The sequence below is a fragment of the Vigna unguiculata genome, chromosome 6, assembly GCF_037176805.1.
Source record: "Vigna unguiculata cultivar grain cowpea cultivar isolate G323 ecotype 2 chromosome 6, ASM3717680v1, whole genome shotgun sequence".
Taxonomy (NCBI): domain Eukaryota; kingdom Viridiplantae; phylum Streptophyta; class Magnoliopsida; order Fabales; family Fabaceae; genus Vigna; species Vigna unguiculata.
Window position 1 is genome coordinate 44,705,890 of NC_140797.1, and position 20,130 is coordinate 44,726,019.

The window sequence follows — 20,130 nt, forward strand, 5'->3', positions numbered from 1 at the left end:
ATAAAGGGTATGGCATGGAAAAATGAAGAAACGTGTGAACTTAGAGGCATGTGGGAATGAAGCTGTCACTGATGTGGCGTTCAGAAGAGAACAAATTTGAAGGTGTTCTTGGTGATGAATGAGAAGCTCCAATCCAAGTTGTTGGTAAACGAGTGCCACTGCATGATTGCGCTTTCTTTATTCACCATAGTTTACGTGGTTCCTACTCGGATGGAACAATAAGAATATAAGACTCTATATATGAGTTGTTTTGGATTGTTTTAAATAATGAAAGTTTTACGTAACACTTCAAAATATCTTAAAAAATATTAATTAAGTTATTTTCTTAAATAATTCAACTTTAACATTTTCAAATATTGTTTTGCTCGTTAAAATAATATATATATATATATATATATATATATATATGGGTTAATAATGTTTTTAGTCTCTGAACTTTGACCCAAAATTGAAATTCGTCCTTGGTCGAAACTTTGATAAATTTTGGTCCCTAAATTTAAAAATGAATGAATATAGTCCTTTTTAACCTAATTTTGTTAATTTTTTTTTAGGTTTCAAATACATTTCTCAGTAAATATTGAGTTGAGAATGTGTCAAATGACGTAAACAACTCTAATATTTATTGAGAAATGCGTTCGAAACCTAAAAAAAGTTAACAAAATTGGATTAAAATGACTATATTCATTCCTTTTTAAAATTTAGGTATTGAAATTTATCAAAGTTTCGACCAGGGACGAATTCCAATTTTGGACCAAAGTTCAGGGACTAAAAACATACTTAACCCTATAATATATATATATATATATACATATATATATATATATATAATTTGAATTAAAAAAAAGATGAATTATTAAAATGATTAAAGTCTCTTAAAAGAGTTTTAATTAGAATAAAATTAAAAATAAGTGATAATGTAATCGAATAAACATTAGAAATTAAATTATGTTTTTCAATATATATAGTGTATATAAATAAATCATGGTATTAAATATGCTATGATAAGCCTTAAAACTCATTTCATATCTCTATTGTTTCCAGTTTATAATGATCAGAATGTCTCGAGGTGTGTTATCTTCAATTATGAACCATATCTAATCATAATCTAACTCTCTCTCTAAAGGTTTATAACTTGGATTTTAATCTTTCCAAAAATATTATTTATATTTACCTTTCTGATCGTTAATATTTTTCAAAAACATTATTCCTTCCATTCCAAAACAAAAATGTTTTTTATTAACATTTTTTGTTTGCTTCTTTTATTTTCTTTTTAATTTCCCTTTTTCAACAATACTACTGTATAACTAATACGTATCATTTAATGAAAAAGTGACACGAGAATAGTTTAAAAATTAAAAACAAATTTATATTATATTTACTTTTTTTTATTAGTGGAAATACATGTGTATTTACATATATGTAAGTATTTTGATTCGAGTCTTTATTAAATTTGTTTGATTTGTTCGAGTGTTTAACAAGAACATTTTTAATTAAGTGAGGGATGTTTAATTCTTTCATTAACTATTTGAATGATGCAATTATTATCTATCGCTGTTTTTGTTTATTTTTATTTACATGTTAAAAAATTAAAATTTTATAATTAATATAAAATAATATCACAATTAATATAAAACAAAAAATAACTTTATTATTTTCATTAAAAATGTATTAAATAACACAAGTCATAGTTCTTCATGCCTTTATGTTATCACTTACAATAACTTATATATATGATTTTAAGTTCCAAACAACTTTTGTTAATTATACTTAAAAGATTACTTTAGTCTCTCAAAATTTTAAGTCTAGAAATTAAAATTATTTTTTAAAATATTAAAATGTTTCTCTAATCTAAGAAATCGAAATCATATTAATTAAACTATAAACTATTTTTATATTACAAAAATGGAGTATTTTATATTACAATATTGAATATGTATAGGGAGAGAATAAGAGAAAAAGAACAATTATAGCTGACAAACAGGTTATATAGATCTACCCCAAAATTTTATGACTTGTCTTCAAACCCTTAATTTCTGTCCCTGGAAACAGAGGTAAATATTTTAAAAAAAAAAAAAAAACAGCAAAGGAACCTTGTCATTATCTGCATCATTGGTTTGTCAAGTATCCCAGAAAGATCACGTTGTACTGTTGGGGGAGAAAAATAACATTATCTCGAGAACACTTTTTACAGAGAATTTGGATTTTCAATCTTAAGTAATTTAATTTTAAAACATTTTCTTCAAATTCAAAAGTCCTTTTTTTTAATTTTGTTGGTATTTAGTAAAGCAAAATATCTTTTATTGATTATGAAAATAAATATTATTTTCTTTCATTTATTTCATTTATATTTTCCCTTAAACTAAATATATCCGTGCAATGCGGAAAAACTTACTAATTTTAGATGATACTTTCTTGCCTAAAAGGGACATAGTACCATTTTAAAATGACAAACATACTGATCAAGAAATGTTTAATTTATATAAATTTAGTTAAAAATATCGCTAGTCTTTCAACTATTTTTACATTTTCTTCTAATCAAATGGTAATTGTTGAAAAAAAAACAACTTAAAAATATAACGAGACTGTTTTTTTCTTAAATAAAAAAAAAGTATTGCATTATAATAGAACTCTCTTTGTTACTTTTTAACTAACAAATCTTTGAAAACATATATATTTTTACTAATGCACTTTTAATATTTAAGATAATATTAATACCATTCTTGTATTAGTTAAACATTTATTTTCATCTAATTTTTAATTAATATGAATAATGACGAAGAAACGAAAAGAAAAGGTAAAAAAAATATTGTAACTAATTAAAAGATGACAAATATTATATCTTAGTCTTTAATAAAAATTAATTATATTAAAAGAAAAGGATGAAATACATAATTATGATTATGCTTTATTTAAATTATCAAAGGCAGCCGACTAAAATTGAAAGCTGAAATCCAGAGTCATATACCTTATCACTTCATTATTAATATTGTTATTTTAATATAAGTTTTATTATGCATGCATGCACTTGTGGAGATAAGACAAAGTCTCGTATCAATTGCACAAATTAAATTAATACTACTATAGCTGTACATGAGTAATGAACTTGTGCCACAAATGAATAAACAAATACGAGTATAAGGTATAAGGTATAAGGTACTACTCTACCCGTACTTCTCATCATTTTGTTGTTCTGTAATTGCAGAAAGAAATCAACATAACCATTACATTTGTATAACTGTATAAAAGCAAATATTATCAACATGTGTGTGAAAAGTTTTAGATAATATTGTTGGGTTATATATGGATTATGGTCACAGAGAGAATGTGGTCGATATATATATATATATATATATATATATATATATATATATATATATATATATATATATATATATATATATATATATATATATATATATATATATGAAAGGTTTTTAATATTGTTTTAACCTAAAAATCTTAACGTAATGATGTTATGGGTCTTTATTCTTATATAGTATAGAATTTTGTCTTTTCTATCAAATATGAGACTCAGATTCACACTTGGACTATTCCCAACAATCTTTCCTTAAGGTGAGTCTCTTATTTTTTTGGTATATTTCCCTTTAGATGTATGGTGACCATTTTTTGGTTATGGTTATGCCATCAGTTATTTCAATGACTTCTTTTTGTGTTATGGTTATGCGGTCAGTCATTCTGAATCATAAGCTATGATACCACTGTTGGGTTATTAATTTTGTCTTTTTTTTTTAATGTAAGACTTTGATTCACACTTAAATTATTTTCAACAAATATAAAAGAAAGTTTTGTGAAGGATCTTCGAATATATCTTATCTTTGTTCCTACGAGTATAACATTTTTTTCTGGCTATGGTGAGGATGGTCAACAATTTAGGTGTACTATATAATGAACAAGATACTGTGTCTGATTTGCTATGAGTCTTTGTGGGTATGCTACCAATCATTGAGAAACATTAACATTAATAAATAACCAATTATTAGTGTGTGGAAAATAAGAAAATTAAACTAGGATGTTAAATCGAGACAGATGAAAGTAACATGCATCTTCTTCCGTGGGGATGGAACGTGCAACGATTTTAACAATCACTTCTCAGTTTAGTAGGGTCACTTATAAAAATGTTATGAAATTAAACTATTATTAATTTATATTAATATAGTACGTGGGAAAATTTGATAATAACATAATAGTTTTATTTATATATTACAGATATACCTTATATATGTTAAGTATATAACGCATTAGTTATTACTCTCTCTTTTTTAACTATCAATTTAAAAAAAAAAAAAGTTATAGTTAAATGTCCTTTTAAAATTCAATATAACAGTAATTTTTTTTTATGTCATTTACTCTTCATTTAATTTTTTATTAGTTCACATTTATGTGTTTATTATTATAGGTGGAAATAAATAAGAGTAAATAGAGGATCTTATAATTATTTTATCAAAGATAAAATAATTTATACTTTTTATTAATATTTTAAAAAACTTAAACTATATTTAGAAAGAAATTCAAGTAGTATATATTATTAGTGTAAACTTATGACATCTTTACTAAAAAAGTTAATTTTGTTAAATATATTATATCAAAAATAAGAATCGCAATACATAACAGAAGTTAATTATTAATGTTTTTTAATAGAATACATTTTATCCCAAAAAAAAAAATTGAGTTGGCCATTCAAAGATGAACACGTACATGAATATAGCAGGAAGCCATATGAAAATTATTAGTAGCAGCAACAGTAGGTCATAAAAGATCTTAATTCTGACATTCTAATATTTGAGATGTATTTGACTGATTATTTTATTTGAGGACATTTAACTAAATGCTTTGTATATAGTCGTAAGATCTTGATGATTCAACCGAATTTTTACGTTTTTTTTTTCTCTAATTTGAAGTATGTGCACTTTTTAAATTATAATATGTAAAAATATATAAATATATCGCTAAATTTTTACTCAAAAAATATATTATTATCTAGTATACTTGTTTGGATTAAGATGAGGGTAGAAGGGAAAAAGATCAAATTGAAAATTTTAAATTGATGTATCGAAAGTAAAGCATTTGACAGTATGGAAAAATTAAATCAAAACATTTTGAACTTTTTAAAATTTTAAAATTCTTTGTCCAATGTGAAGCTAGCATTTAACTACTCTACAAATCCTTGAATTCAAAGTAAAAAGATGAGTGTAGTCATGGACGAAAAACACGTTGAAAATTCATTAATGAGATGAAGAATTCAAATTCGGCTTTAACACCTATTTCTCTTAAAAACAGTCCACTTGACAAAAAGTGAGTTGGCATCAAGCCAGTCAATTATTTCTTACTATTTCTATGAATGAAAATATGGCATTGACCATTCAAACCCTTATTTTCGGTTATTACATTGAGTTAACTTAATTTTGTTAAGGAAAAAAATTATTATCGAAAGCGACTTTCTATATTCATTAAAATAAAATGATTTTGACCGTAAAAACAATTTCGTTTAGCTCACTAAACATAAATGAATTGAATTTGAACATATAAAATTACCTCACTTTTAATGAAAGAAGAAAACCAACCACACTTATTCTTGAACTATAATCGGACTCGTTGCAGTCACAGCAGCCAAGTCCCTCTGCATATCCGATTAAATTGGTAATGCACAAATTAGAAGGCTTAGATTACGATTCCAACGCAATAAACTACCTAATTGTTCTGATTCCGATGTTTATTTAGTGTTACAACAAATATGTACGAACTACAAGTACAAAAAAAAAATTGAAGCTTCAACTAATAGTTAAACAAACACCTTCTAACCGATACTGCAAACTCAGTAACCCCTCCTGGATGAAGGACAGCTACACAAACCCCAAGACAAACAGCAATCGAAACCATCACAAAAATAGCAGGTCGAGGGCTCAACAACCCCCTGCTGCCTAAACATCCACCACCATATCTTTCAGGCAACTCTTCCACATTCATTATAATGTCTCTCTTTAAAAGAGGTATTCTTTCATTTTTGTTACTACAAGTTAGATTTTTCAGTACTCCCCACTTTGCATCTGCTCTTGACAGGATACCCTGCAAAACAAAAATCCATGTAGAAAATGCCATGTTAGTTGCTAACGCAGAGTCACTAGATCTTAGACATAATACCAGAATACCAAGTAGGGATAAAAAAAGACCACATCATCTTAGGGACAAAAATAAGTCCGGCAAGAAACTACGATCTATAAATTAACACATTAACATATACTACCAACAAATTGATCCGCTGAACATTGATAACACAAGTTGCAAATGAAATAAAACTTAGCTTTGGACTTGAAGCAATCAGAAACTAATTGATTTCAAGGCACTTTGTTTTTTAAAATGCACTAGTTTAGCATACAATTAAAGTAATATTCTCTATTAAATGTTATGACACATAAAACCATCTTTTTTAGTAGATAATTTAGAACTTGAGAAACCATATGAATCTAATTAAGGTTTGGGGAATGGGAATCGAGCTCTGCTCTACTTCAAAGCTATTTGCTCTAGAGTCAACATAATTTAATAAGTGAAAAAAGGTCGAAAGATTCATTCCCGTTAAGTTACTAAGTTCCTACTACACTATTGTAATATTATTCAAGGAAAACACCCTTTTATTTGGAACACGGAACACACCAAGGGTCCTGTAAAATGCCATGTCACCCTAACACAGTAATCAATTCGTGTATAATCCTTGAGCTAAAAGTATAGACGCATGTAAGAAACTAATTTAAAGCGTAAGCTAAAAATAAGAAATTCAGGATAAATGGATGATAATAAGGTGTAATATAATACATTGAACATAATCTCAAAAACGACACATTTTCAGCGGATTCTGCCTCCTTAGTTAACCAACAAAAAGAGTGGTGATCATTCATTGCTTCTATATTTCAATCAGTAACCCCGACTATTATTTCTTTTCCTTTTTCACCTCTTTTTCGGTCTTCTTTCCCTTTTCTCTTCATTCAATCATCTTACCCATGCTTTCACCACTTTTAACATCTTAACAACTTCCTTCTTACTAACAATCATTGCGACCTCTATAACAATACAATAAATTCTTTTGTTATCAATGAAACCCACACACCAACACCTCAATTGCAACGTTTCATGTTATCAAATTTTACTCAACTTAAACTGTCAAGGTCTCAAACAAATTGATTGCAGTTGCCAATACTTTACAAAACAAAAGTTAGACAACTTATACCAATACTAGATGCATCAATTTACTTTCATTATATGGCAAGAAAATGACCATTGAAGTAAAATTAAAGCCACTTAATCTAAAACTTTAAAAGACGATCATATTTCATCATCATGGAGAAAAAACTGAAAGAATTTATTAGTCCTAACCTGACTGTTGATAGCAACTGAGATCTTGTTATTAAAGCCTTCCATTTCAGGCTGCACAATTATACTTCCATTTTTCTGATGTTTCTGAAATATGGCAATTTCAGCATTATGTATGTGATTCAGGAGTTGCCTTGTATCAACATCACTCGTTGTATTAATCACACAATTGGATTTCATGCTTTCTGTCAAGATTATCAAATTTGGTAATATTTTTTCCAACATGACTGTTGATTCATTGCACATCAGAAAATCCAACAAATGACAATATCTTTGGATTTGTGAAGCTGTAATCACTCTGTCAAAATTTTCTGAAGTGGTGTCCTTGAGCAACCATGCTATATCTACAAGTAAGTCTGATGATGTGTGGCTAAGTGTACATGTTTCACACGAACTGCAGATAGATCGACCTAATGCAGACCGGAATTGATTAGAAAGGAGAGATGTATCTAATTTTTGCTGCAGTGTCTTCATTTCAGAACAAGTTTCTTTATCCGCAATGAGTACAGGAATAAAGTTTGACAAACCGGATTCATTCTCCACCTACAAAAGGCAAAAGCGACATAAGAAAACATAAGGGGGGAAGAAATATGAACTGGCAAAAAAGCAACAATTTAAAAAGAAGTTCTTAGAGGTTGATGTGAAGCATTTATAAATGAAAATTAATCAAACTTGTAAATGAATAAACAATGAATATTATGTTAAATCAAAGGTGAAGACAGTTTATCTTAATGTGATGTTATTATGATCCAGACAATGATGATCCATATATAATGGCGAGATTTATATTGGCTGATCAAGTGACATGTGTAAATGATCAATAAAGCATTAGTACAATTCCGTACTGGATTTCAATGTTCCTAATCACTGTAGCCATTGTCACAGAACCTTCTTACATGTATTACATGTACTTTAAGACAAGAACTAGTCTAATAAAAAGAACCAATATCACGGTGCTGAATTCAACAACAGAGAGGGATTCGATAAGAATGATATGCTACCACAGTTTGGTACGCTTGCTATGAAAATTTTATGAAGCCCTCAAATTTAGTTATTAGAAAAATACAGAAGTTACCAACCAAACATGGCACACAAATTATATCATCTAAGTTCAAAGTACGCAGTGGTCATTAAAAAATATATTTTCCTAATTTGTTCAATGATTTTCCAGCACAACCAATATATGCACACATAAAGCAAACAGATTTATACGTCAATTACTACCTCAATAAATGCAGGCCCAGAGAGACTTTCCTCTGTATGAGGGACATATATCTTGTATAACTGATTGTCAAAAGCACAAGAAATATTTTCTTGAGTCCAGTGATGTGGAGACGGTACACAATACTCACATTTCAGATACTTTCCAGAAAACGATACAAGAAGCCTGTCACAGGGAGCACCTCAATACTATAAAAAACACATTGACAAATGAATCATAATCTAAATTAGCTGTACAACAATGATACATTTGAAAATGAGAATATATCAGCTAAAATAAAATAAAGTATAAAGCACAATTAATTTGACATCACATGACATTTGCTAACAGATTTGGGATTGGAGAAAAATAGAGAAAGGTCGTAACATTGTTAGTGCCTCATACTGCACATTTTCCATACTCGAGCTATTACCATACACAGAACTCATATTCCAAAATAATATATATATATATATATATATGTATATATATATATATATATGTATATATATATATGTATATATACACACATGCGTGTGGGGTTATAAATGAGTGGAGTTATTTGTGAACCATTCAAATTTGTTTTGTTAAATGCTCGACCAAATTTGTTTTGTTAAATGCTCGACCAAATTTGTTTTGTTAAATGCTCGACCAAATTTGTTTGTTTAATTAAATAAACAAACTCAAGCTTGAAATTGGGTTCAATTATTAAATGAGACAAGTTCAGGCTTTACATTGGTAGCTTGTGAACTATGAAGCCCATGTACTCCAAAAATGGAAAAGTACCACTGTCATTCATACCAGTTTTAGACACCAATTCTCCTTGAATACTACCAGATACATATCTAAAAGGAATCTCTTCTTCATATTTTAAAAAATAACTAAGATACAACATGGATACTTTCGGATTTGTATCTGAAAAGTATCCAAAAAGTTTGTCTTAAAGCTTCTTGTGCAACGAAGCCCTTCCTAACTCTTGTAAAAGAAATCAGAGTACATACTCCTTTGTTCATTCTTCTAAGAGAAACTAAATGGATCCAAAAAAATCAGAGTTGGTTTATGTGCATTCCAATCTTTGACTGTAATGAAAGGTATCAAAAGAGAGAGACAAGGTTGTGGGTCATCAGTGGAAATACACATGATCCACTTGATCATGGTTCTAGACTTCTTGAATTGACAGTGTTGTCTCTTGATAAATCAAGCATAGAAGTTTTTTTTTTTTTCTCGATGCTGGTAATGGGAAAAGGAGAATGATACAATTAACATAAAACAATCCTGCAGTAATGATGCTTTGGAATTCTAGGCTGTTGTACAGAAACAATACTTACTTTGAATTCTGTCCAAGATGTTTTTATGGATACATTTAATCAAGGTTGGCTATGATATTGGCAGAAACTGTTATTTTTGTTATGATCACAAATATCTTTGTAAATTGCGATTGCCAAAGTTATGAATTAATAAGAAATAATCAATGCCTTTTTCTTTACCAATATTCTGCACATAAAATATTTTATCAATTTTTGTTAACGTATCATATCCTATTTTTCAAAAAATTGTCATATCCCTGTATCATATTAAGTATTTGGGCTTCATAGATTATCAATAACTCCTTTATTTAAATTGTTGATGGAGATTTTAGCAGTCTTTGTTATTTCTTTATTACATACCACATGTTCAACACAATTCTGTTTGTACATTATCAGAAAAGCAAATTGATGAAGTTAAAATATCAATTAAGAAAAAATTCATAAATGCAAAAGTATGAAAGTCATAAATGAGCTCAAACTTCATATTTTTTAAAGGTAAGCCACCTTTTATGATTTCAATTTTGTTAAGGATAAAAACTTTGCAGAAACACTAGGGTCGTCAAGGAAGACCAAAACACAAACATGGAATTGACTATATAAGTGGGTGCCTTAAAAGTCAAATTGAGTCAAACTTAAAGTCCACTTTCTACAAAATATAAAGCCAAATTAATCCCAAAACATGAGAAAAACAGTGGTACAAATTTACCAGAAACCAATTACATGTAAACCGAATTTCAAGTTAATAGTTTTTTGTTTATTGCACAGAAATAATACTTAGATTTTGGTTTCATTGAGATCTAAATATGCTCCAATCCCTCTTCCATAATATTACAAATCTCGCACTCCCTTTTTTTCTCATGGATGTTAACCCCAACTTCTGATCCTCAACATTGCTAAAACCATATATATAGCACAAATTAAGAGTTTAAGCAGGTTGTGCACAACCCTCTAACCTGCCCAACCCTATCCAATTATATTTTTTTGAGGGTTGGGTTTCATTTAGTGCACCAATTTAGAATTGGGTGAGGTAACAAATTTATGAATTTCAAACTTGTGAACTCAACCCAATCCAATTACATAATAAATAAGTAGTAAAAATATTATTTGCGCAGTAGCCATACTACATAGAAAAATCGATTTTAAAGTTGATCAAATGAATATTATGAGTAAACATTTCATATTACACATGCTATTAGAATAAATTTTTCATTCCTTACATCCTCTCAGAACCGGATTAAGTGGGCTCTAAATTGAATTTATGAGTATTGTTTTAATATCTTAGTATCTCAAGAATTACTGTTTATAAATTATATTTATGTTTTAAGTATTGTTGTTGATGACTTACAATATTAAAAATATTGATTCCAAGGTACCTTTTATTAAGAGTTAAAAAGATAACAATATCTTTTAATTACTCAAGTTGATGACATAACCTAATCCAACTCAAATATAGTTGGGTCGAGTCGAATCAGGTTGAGCTGCTAAATAAAAACAGACAAACCCAACTCAATAATGTTTAATTGGATTTGGTTGAAAACTAGACTAAACTTAACTAGCACAAATGTAGACCAACATGCTCAATTATGTGCAATGAAAACTTACTAAAATTATTACAAGAGGCAACCATTACATACCGGAATTTAGGCTGCAGTAAGTTACTTCCACAAGCAACAAACTCCATAGGTTTGCCAGCCTCAAAGCATGTAGGGTGAACATAATGAAGCCTGGGTGCCTGCAAGTTTACCTCGACTTTTGTCACAGAAGTTCCATCTGTAACCATTAAAATGTGCTTGTTGAAATGATATTGCTCATGAGGGAGAAAAAAATAACAGACTGAATATATGGAGATTGACATTGACTAGATATGATACGATGTGTACTATGTTACAAAACATAAAGCAAAAAAAATTCACATACATTAATAGATCGAAATCCTAAGTAAAACAAACGGACCATGAAAAATTAAGAAATTTGTAAACCAACTCAAAAGAAACTAGATATTATTTAATTTGTTTTGGAAACATTAGAAGAATAATGAAAATCTGCAAGATGGAGAATAAATACCTACGAAACCGTCAGTATTGAAATAAGGATCAGGTTATAAAATATGAAAGAGAATGAACCAAGAAGAAGATATATAAAAAAAACCATAAATACATAGTGAACAAAAAAAAGAAGCAAACCTTTCATAACACGGAAGACTATGTCATTCAGATGAACTAGTGCAGTCCCTCTTCCTGATAGCATCTTTCCAGGGGCAACAAGTTCGTTGACATATTCCAAAGAGTCTTTCCGTAACTGGTTGATCCACAACAAGAGAAAAAAATGAAATCAGAAAACATTAAAAAATATGAAAAAAATCAAATTCGTGAAAACTTGAAAACTGGGGGTAACAAATTTTCTTATTTTTTCAGTTGAAGTGTACAATTCTAGAGTTGTCAAATTAAAAGAGAGAGTATGGATCAGATAGTATATGGTAAACTAAAGCACAAAATAAACCTCAATCAGTAAAATTTAGCAAGAACTGTCTAGAATAATGAGCTGAACAAAGAATCTTACAGTTAATAAGTCCGATACTGAGGCAGGTAACCCATAACACAACCACTTAAATACGACACAAAAACACATAATGAAAAGAACATCAAGGTGAGCCCTTACATTTATCCACATAATGTTAGGCATTGCAATAAAACTTGTCAAAATGGTGCACCCAGGGCGGATATAACCCTCCAACTCCACAGGCATACTTGCCAGCCATTGGAATATCTGCAAATGCATTTGGCAGCCTGTTAATCAGTTACTAAGACGTATACAGCAGAAGGACTTGCCATTATTCAAATACTAAACTGCAATAACAATGCTTTAATATACTTGGTGTCGTAGCCTTCTAGGAAATTCTGCTGGATTCCAATCATAAAGCTTAAACGAAATCCGACCTGTTTGGCACTACAATCAGTAAAAGTTAACAACAATTATTCCACGATACTAACATACATTTGGAACAAAAACAATAAACAAGAAGGGCAACCCACCATAGACGTGTAGGCACTCTTATTGTCACAATAAGAAGGCGAATTAGAAGTGTTCCCACTATTCACTCGAGTTTCACCCGAAACAGGCAAAGACACAACACTGTCACTATTAACATTCTGAGCATCAGGAGCTGATCTCAAAATAGGAACAGGTTCATCTCCATGATCTGGCAACACTACTACGTCGTTGATCTCATTACTCAAATTTGAACAATCTGTGGGATGCATGCACAATTACACAGCCAATGAGCATTCTTAACACAGTATTCTTGAAACACAGCCTATATGATTTTAAACTTATGTATAGACTAGTTTTTGCTTACAGAATAACTTATTTTATTATTTTATTTCCTGAAAGCGGTAATAGAGAGGTTTATTCAAATATGGTCTTAGTTCCCACTCGGTGGAACAAAATATAAAATCACAAGCGATATGTAGAGAAAAAAAGGAAAAAAATACAAATGAAACCATTAACAGGGCACTGTAATACAGAACATAAACCTTTTCCTGCTTCCGCATCATAATTGTTTTCCTCATTCTGAGTAACGGCCTCAAGTTCGGCGATAGCAGCACCTCCAGAGTCCACCAGGGGCTTTCTCCGCCTCCGCGTGTTATGCCGTTCTAACTTCCTTCTGCAACTTCGTTTCCCTTCATCGAAATCCGACAAAACATGAAACCTGCGAAGCGTTGACCGTCAAAACGACAACACAGACCACACAATCGCGTGACTAACATTCAATCGAAGCGCATCTCAAACGATAAAACTAACTAGGGGGCGAGGTAATTGAATCAAACGACGGCGAAGAGAGTGAAGGAAAGGAGATCGCACTTCCCGCACTGCTGACAGTATCTCTTGGGCTCGCCGTGGAGGACAACAGTGCTGGCATTGGCGCACCGGAGGCAGACTCTGTGTCGGCGGTGATAGCCTTTGAGTTCGGAGATATCGACCTCACAACCAGGGACCTGGCATCGAGCGGATGAGGAGGCACGAGCGGTGCGCGCGCGTTTCTTGCCAGGCAAACCCTCGTCCTCAAGCTTGGCGTCAAGTTCGGGGCAGGCGCAGGGGACCCGACCCGCGAGAAAATTGGAGCAGGTGAGTCGGGGGTCACGCTTTCGGACCCGGTCGTTAGGGATCTCGGGAGCGTCGTTGAAGGGAGAAGAGAAAGGGAGAGAGTTATTGGTGTGGTCTTCGTCGAGGTTGAAGTCGAGGAGGTAGGAGAAGTCCCAAATGGAGGAAGGGTCTTCGGAATCGTCCATGGGAGGGAGAGATTGCTGGGGTTCCATGGAGAGGGAAAGAAGTGGGAACCCTAATTGAATTGAATTCAATTGAATTGGATTGTGGTTGTTGGATGGTTGTTAGCGGTGGTTGGATGTTTGGCGGAGAATGGAAGAAACGGCGGTTTCTCTCTCTCTCTCTCTCTTTCTCAGTGGGTTGAAGTTCTAACAGGAGAGCGATGATGGGGTCATAGTGGCGACATTTGCAAGTTTTCTCAACTACGCGCTTTCTTCTCTCACGCGCGCTTTCTTTTTACCATTCTCTTTTTCTTCTTCTAAAAATAATATTAAATTAAAGTAGTCAATTATTATTTTTAATTCCTTGTCTTCTGTGTAATATAAATAAACACTTTAGTTTATTAAACAACCAAAATTTAATATTTAATCATGTAAAAGATATAGTAATTAGTCTTATTGTGTAATTTTCTGTTCGTTAAATATATTAAATACCTAAAATAAATTTAAGATTAAATTGACCTTTGAACACTTTATTTTAATGATAAATTGATATAAAAATGTCATTATTTAAATTTTATAGCAGCACAAATCAAATTATTCTTTTAGGACTAAATTGTGACTGAGATATTCACAACCAAAATAATCATTTACCTTAAATTAAATACGTAAAAAGATACTTTAATTTTTTAAATATAATTTAATGCATTTATGTCCTATAAATACTAGATTAAAAACAATACATTTAAAAATGTAATTTGTGTCTAAAATAATATTTAAAGGAACCGTTTGGTTCAAAACAGAATGTTATTTTTTTAATAAATTGATGTCATTGTTTATGTTAATTTATGTTGACATCTCAGGTCTAAATCGTGATTTATGAAAATGATAATTTTAATGATTATTGATTTTCTTTAAGTATAATAAATATTCCTTAATCGGTGAAATGTATTTATATAAATTGTAAACCCCTTTTGTGTTTTTTTTTTCTGTTTTATGAGATGGGTCGTACTAAGTATTAAAGCTCAAGTCAGTCCACTAGTTGTCTTTGGAATCTCCTTCACATCCATTCACTCTCATTATATTTCCTTTTCATATATTTCCTTTTCATAAACATTTTTTCTTCTCCCTCACAGTTCTGAAGTAGAAAGCTCTGCTAGTTGTGTACCACTTCAATTTTTCTATGCCAAAGTTTTGGTCCATGTTGTTATCTGTCCTGACCTCATTTTCGCCTCCCTTGGTCATGTTTTCCGGCGTAAGCTGTAGTCGTGTCGTGGTGCTCTTATTTTGGGGCTTGTTGTTGGGTTAGCATCTTTCAAGATAAGGAAAGCTATAACTCATTTTTTTTCTTTGAAATGGATTGTACTTATTTTCATTTTGGAATGTGCTCAGTATGTTTGATTGATGATTGCACTGAATGAGGATGAATTTCATGTTTAAATATATAAGGGTTAGAGAATTTTAAGTAGTTTAAAATCTAATTGGAAATAGAGATATCGATGGTTGCAATTGATCAGTTTGGTATTATCTATAAATCACTTTGAAATGAGTTTGAGAAGATAAAAGTGCAAGATACCAAATTGTACAGTGAAACAAGACAAAATATCACAACCAAGAAACATGTGGTGTCGCGCTACCCATTTTCCTACACTGCACACTTTTCGTAAAATGAAGGTTCTTACTCCGTTAACCGTTGGATCGATCTGAAATTTTAACAACTAATCCTAGACACATAGTTCTTGACTTTGATCGGTCAGATCTTGAATTGGATATTTGTAGTGAGATTAGCTTTTATCGCAAGGTCCCTATAGTTTTGGTTGTTGACAACATTGACCTTTGTTGCTTGTTTGGTGCATAATTTTCTCTATAGTTATTCAATTAAGTTGGTTCTTTTAGCATTTGGTTCTTGATTCAATCATATTTAATTTGAATATAAATACAAAATTTTTGGAGCTTTAAACAAACTGCAATTTTATTTCTAAAAATCCAAAATTGTTTGCATAATGTGTTGTTAAGTTGGATTGGATAAAAATTATAAGAATTAGTTATTTTTCAAGAGAGACATGTGTTATATGGTTTTTAATGTGTTTTCAAAAGCTTGTGTGAGAATATAGGAGATTCCATAGGGGAAATCCTATTTGATTTAATTAGCAGTGTTCATTGATGTAAGGAGCCAGTACTAGAGGTTAATCCTAATACTTTAATGTTCATTCAAGACTCACGTAAAGTGGAATGAGTCATGTGGTGAGAGGGGCAGGAGGTCATGTCTTTAAGAAGAGTCCCAACTTATGACGGTTAAAAGGACTAATCTTGTGTGGTGGGGTGAAACTCATTAACAATGACTCTGCAGGTAGTAGAGGCCACCACAAGTGCAAAAACCACCAAGAATCATACATCAATCTTGTGTCATTTTGTGTGATAAGTTAGTTGATATTGCTTAGCTTTGTGTAATTGATGCATTATTTTGTAATTCTTTTGAGTGTTATATATATATATATATATATATATATTGGTATATATGTGTATTTCTTTTTCTTGTTGCAATTAGTTTACCCTTTCCCTGTTTGTGTTATGTTTTCTTGTGGTGTTTTGCTTTTTGCAATGATCAGGTTAAGCAGATGTGGAAGCTCGCGGTGATCGTAGATGTTGCAGTTTAGGTAGGCTAGTTGGATTTTGCTCTATGATGGAGTCCTTTTAAGTACTGTTATCTTGTAATTTCTTGCTGTGAGCAAATTTTTAGTTTAAATTAACATGTGTTTAAATTCTGTTTATGACATGTGTTTTGTGACTTCATTTTCCTGTTCAATATATTTCGGAGGACTAGTAAAAGGTTAATTTTGTTTCTGTCTTGACTCTATTTTATTATGATTATGCAATTTTTTATTTATTAGATTTGTATATTAAATAAGATGTCATGTCAATTATTTTACAAAGGAAATAAATGACAGATTCCCTTTATAATAAATTTTAATTCATTGTCATGTTAAATAAATTAATCAAAATATAATATTTTCAAGAAAAAAATTATCATAAATTTCTTATCTGTGTTTTCAATAAAATAAGATTACAAATTATTTATGAATAAATATTTAACTTCAGGTAATTTGTGAACTTTTTATTGTAGATCGGATAACATATTAAGTGACGTCTGACTTGGAGTGGACAAACGTTAAAAAAGTCTGGTTATTTATAAAAATGTTCCCAGTTATTTTTAAGATTGGATTTTTTTTAGACAGACGTTATTGAAGTGACATTATAAAGTTTTTTTGTGCTAGTGTATCCTTGATACATACCATATAATACAACATATTTAAACCCTAAAAAAAGTATAAAAAGATATATAGAATTTGAGTCAATTTAATCATATATGTTATATTTAGTGAACATATATTATCGATTGTACTGATGTAATGTTAAGAAAATTAAGGCATGATTGAAAAGCATCCTCAATATATAATATAATTATTTGACTATGTTTTATTTGTTATGATATGATGCATAATACGTTAAAAAATTTATTTTTAATGTTGTTTTAAAAATAAAGTATTGTATTGAGCTGAAATAAACTATATTTAATAAGAAACCCGCGAACTTAAACTTTTGAGTTCTAGATGATGATAATTTCTTGACTCATATATTATTATCATTGAATTTTCTGCTACCTCTTATATCGTCCTAAATAAATAGCTAACATACAACACACTCAAATAAGAGCTCCAAAGAGTCACCCACACTAATAAAGTTCTCATACATAATGATATTACATGATAATATTTGTTTTTTCTTCGATTTAATTTTTTAATTAAAAAAATAATTTTAAAAGTTCAATACAAAAAGAAAATATTACTAAATTTCAATATACATTTAATTTTTACTAAATCATGAAATAATGGTAGAAATATATATATATATATATATATATATATATATATATATTATATTTTGTTGATTTTCAATAGCAAAGCAATAATGATAACGGCCATATTTTAATTATATAAGTAATATATTGGTAAATTTCTAAATGATCAATATCTTTCTAATTTCATTTCATTATATTTATAATAATTTAATAAATATGTGTAATTATGGAACGAACCATCGTTATCAGTTTGGGATTTGTTACAAGTTCCTATGAAACATGTTTTAAAAATGATATTTAGTCACATGATGGAAAATAAGAATCGGAATAAAAAAAATAACAAGAACTAAAAAATAAACTTATCATTTTGAAAGGGTAAAATGAAAAAAAAAACGCACACACACACACAAGTCGGTATTATTTATCGATGAACGAATTGAAAGAAAAAACAGTAATTGCAAATCATATGTAAAAATCATAAATTTATGTTGAATAAAAAATATTTAAAATGCATTTCATTTTAGTTTATTTTGAATACTTATATTTTAAGAATAAAATTAATTTAAAACAAATACATTTATAATAACACGATTTAATTATTCCATTGTAGCATGAGTTCTTTGAATAAAGAAGTCACAATTTTGCGTTGTATTATTATTATATAACATAATAATCTTTTTATTTTTAAAGTTTAATTATTCAGATAATATTTATTTTGTCAGAGATATGTGAATTGATATCCGTTATAATAAAGTGGAATGATACTAAATTAACATATACCTACTAAAGTATGTACAATCAGATAATTAAACCCTTTTTAACAGTGGAGAAATGGCTTTGTAGATTAATTGTTATATTAACATATAACAAAAGGCATAATTTTGCATTTGTCAAAAGAGGAAACAGTGATTTGGAGAAACTTGGCCCGTGGAATATTAGAATTATTTATAATTGAAATGTAATGCATGCAATAATTGAACCGAAACATTTCATGAAAGTCACAAATGCCCTGGAACTTAGCACTAATTAATGTGTAGTCTTTTCTTAAGATAATATTAAGGGTTAAATATGTTTTTGGTTCCTCAAGTTTCAGCGAAATTTGGAATTAGTCTCTCATCAAAAATTTTGACCAATTTAGTCATTTATTTTTCAAAAACCGTGAATTTAGTAATTTTAACCAAATTTTGTTAAGTTTATCTGACGTTTCAAGCGCATTTCATGATAGTATTTAAATTATTTATACTGTTTGACGCATTTTTGCTTCAATGTTAACTTGAGGGACCAAAAACATATTTAACCCAAAAACATAGTAGCGTAAAGACATGTGTTATCGTGTTTGTGTGTATGTATTTTTTATATATACATGATATTATATCAGTAGGTGATGATATTATAATGTTATTAAATTAATATATAAAATAAATTTATATTTGTTAAAAATAAAATAAAATATATTAAAAAATATGAGAGAATAACGATTGATAATTAAGAAATAAAAGAAGAAGCATAGATATACAATTTTATAAAGAACTTGTAAAAATAACGGTCAATTTTAAAAATTTTAATAAATAATTATATTTTAAAAGATAATATTAAAATTTTATAATATAGATACGAATCACCTTTATATATTGTTATAGATATTATGGTAATTATCTTTATATCATAATCTTTTAAAATAATAAACTAGAAAGAATTAATTAAATGATAATTGTAATAACCACAAAAGCATTGACTGTGTTTAAAAAAGCAGTAATAAGAGTTTGTTTGAAGTTAAAGATGAATGAGATGGTGATGAAGGGAATCTTTTGATTGAATCCCTTAAACAATGAAGGGACATAGTTGCTGGCTATCAACTACCTCATCTTTCAAATCCTAAATCAACAACTCACACTACGACAAATCCATGCCACAACAATGTCCCAGTTCCACATGTAAAAAACTAAACTAAAAAAGCCAATTTTATTAAATTTTAATTATATTAGTTATATGTTTTATTCAATTTGGTTCAACATGTTTAATTAAATATCCCTTAATTCAGAAAATGCCGTATGTATTTTTCATCCAGTTAAAAGCGCAATTGTTAATAAACAAATATTGATGATGTGTATTTACATC

The 20,130-nt window shown here is 29.4% G+C and overlaps 1 protein-coding gene across 1 annotated transcript; it reads right to left on the reverse strand.

Moving 5' to 3' along the window:
* Positions 1-5,655: 5,655 nt before the first annotated feature.
* On the reverse strand, positions 5,656-14,383 carry SPL7 (squamosa promoter binding protein-like 7). Its single transcript, XM_028076413.2, has 10 exons — positions 13,753-14,383; positions 13,425-13,600; positions 12,924-13,138; positions 12,763-12,837; positions 12,550-12,657; positions 12,075-12,189; positions 11,526-11,661; positions 8,608-8,770; positions 7,387-7,926; positions 5,656-6,084 (listed from the first exon to the last, which is right to left on the reverse strand). Exons 1-10 carry the CDS (start codon positions 14,205-14,207, stop codon positions 5,794-5,796), a joined length of 2,274 nt encoding a protein of 757 aa, XP_027932214.2. The 5' UTR covers positions 14,208-14,383; the 3' UTR covers positions 5,656-5,793.
* Positions 14,384-20,130: the final 5,747 nt, after the last annotated feature.

Bases quoted from the DNA above. Each gene is read 5' to 3' on its own strand.
- SPL7 (XM_028076413.2), bottom strand. From the start codon at position 14,207: ATGGAACCCCAGCAATCTCTCCCTCCCATGGACGATTCCGAAGACCCT. The intron at 11,662-12,074 runs GTTTGCTTCTTT...TAATGGTTACAG, and splicing joins AGTCTTCCGTGTTATGAAAG to ATGGAACTTCTGTGACAAAA. The intron at 8,771-11,525 runs GTATGTAATGGT...TCCCTGTGACAG, and splicing joins TTACTGCAGCCTAAATTCCG to GCTTCTTGTATCGTTTTCTG.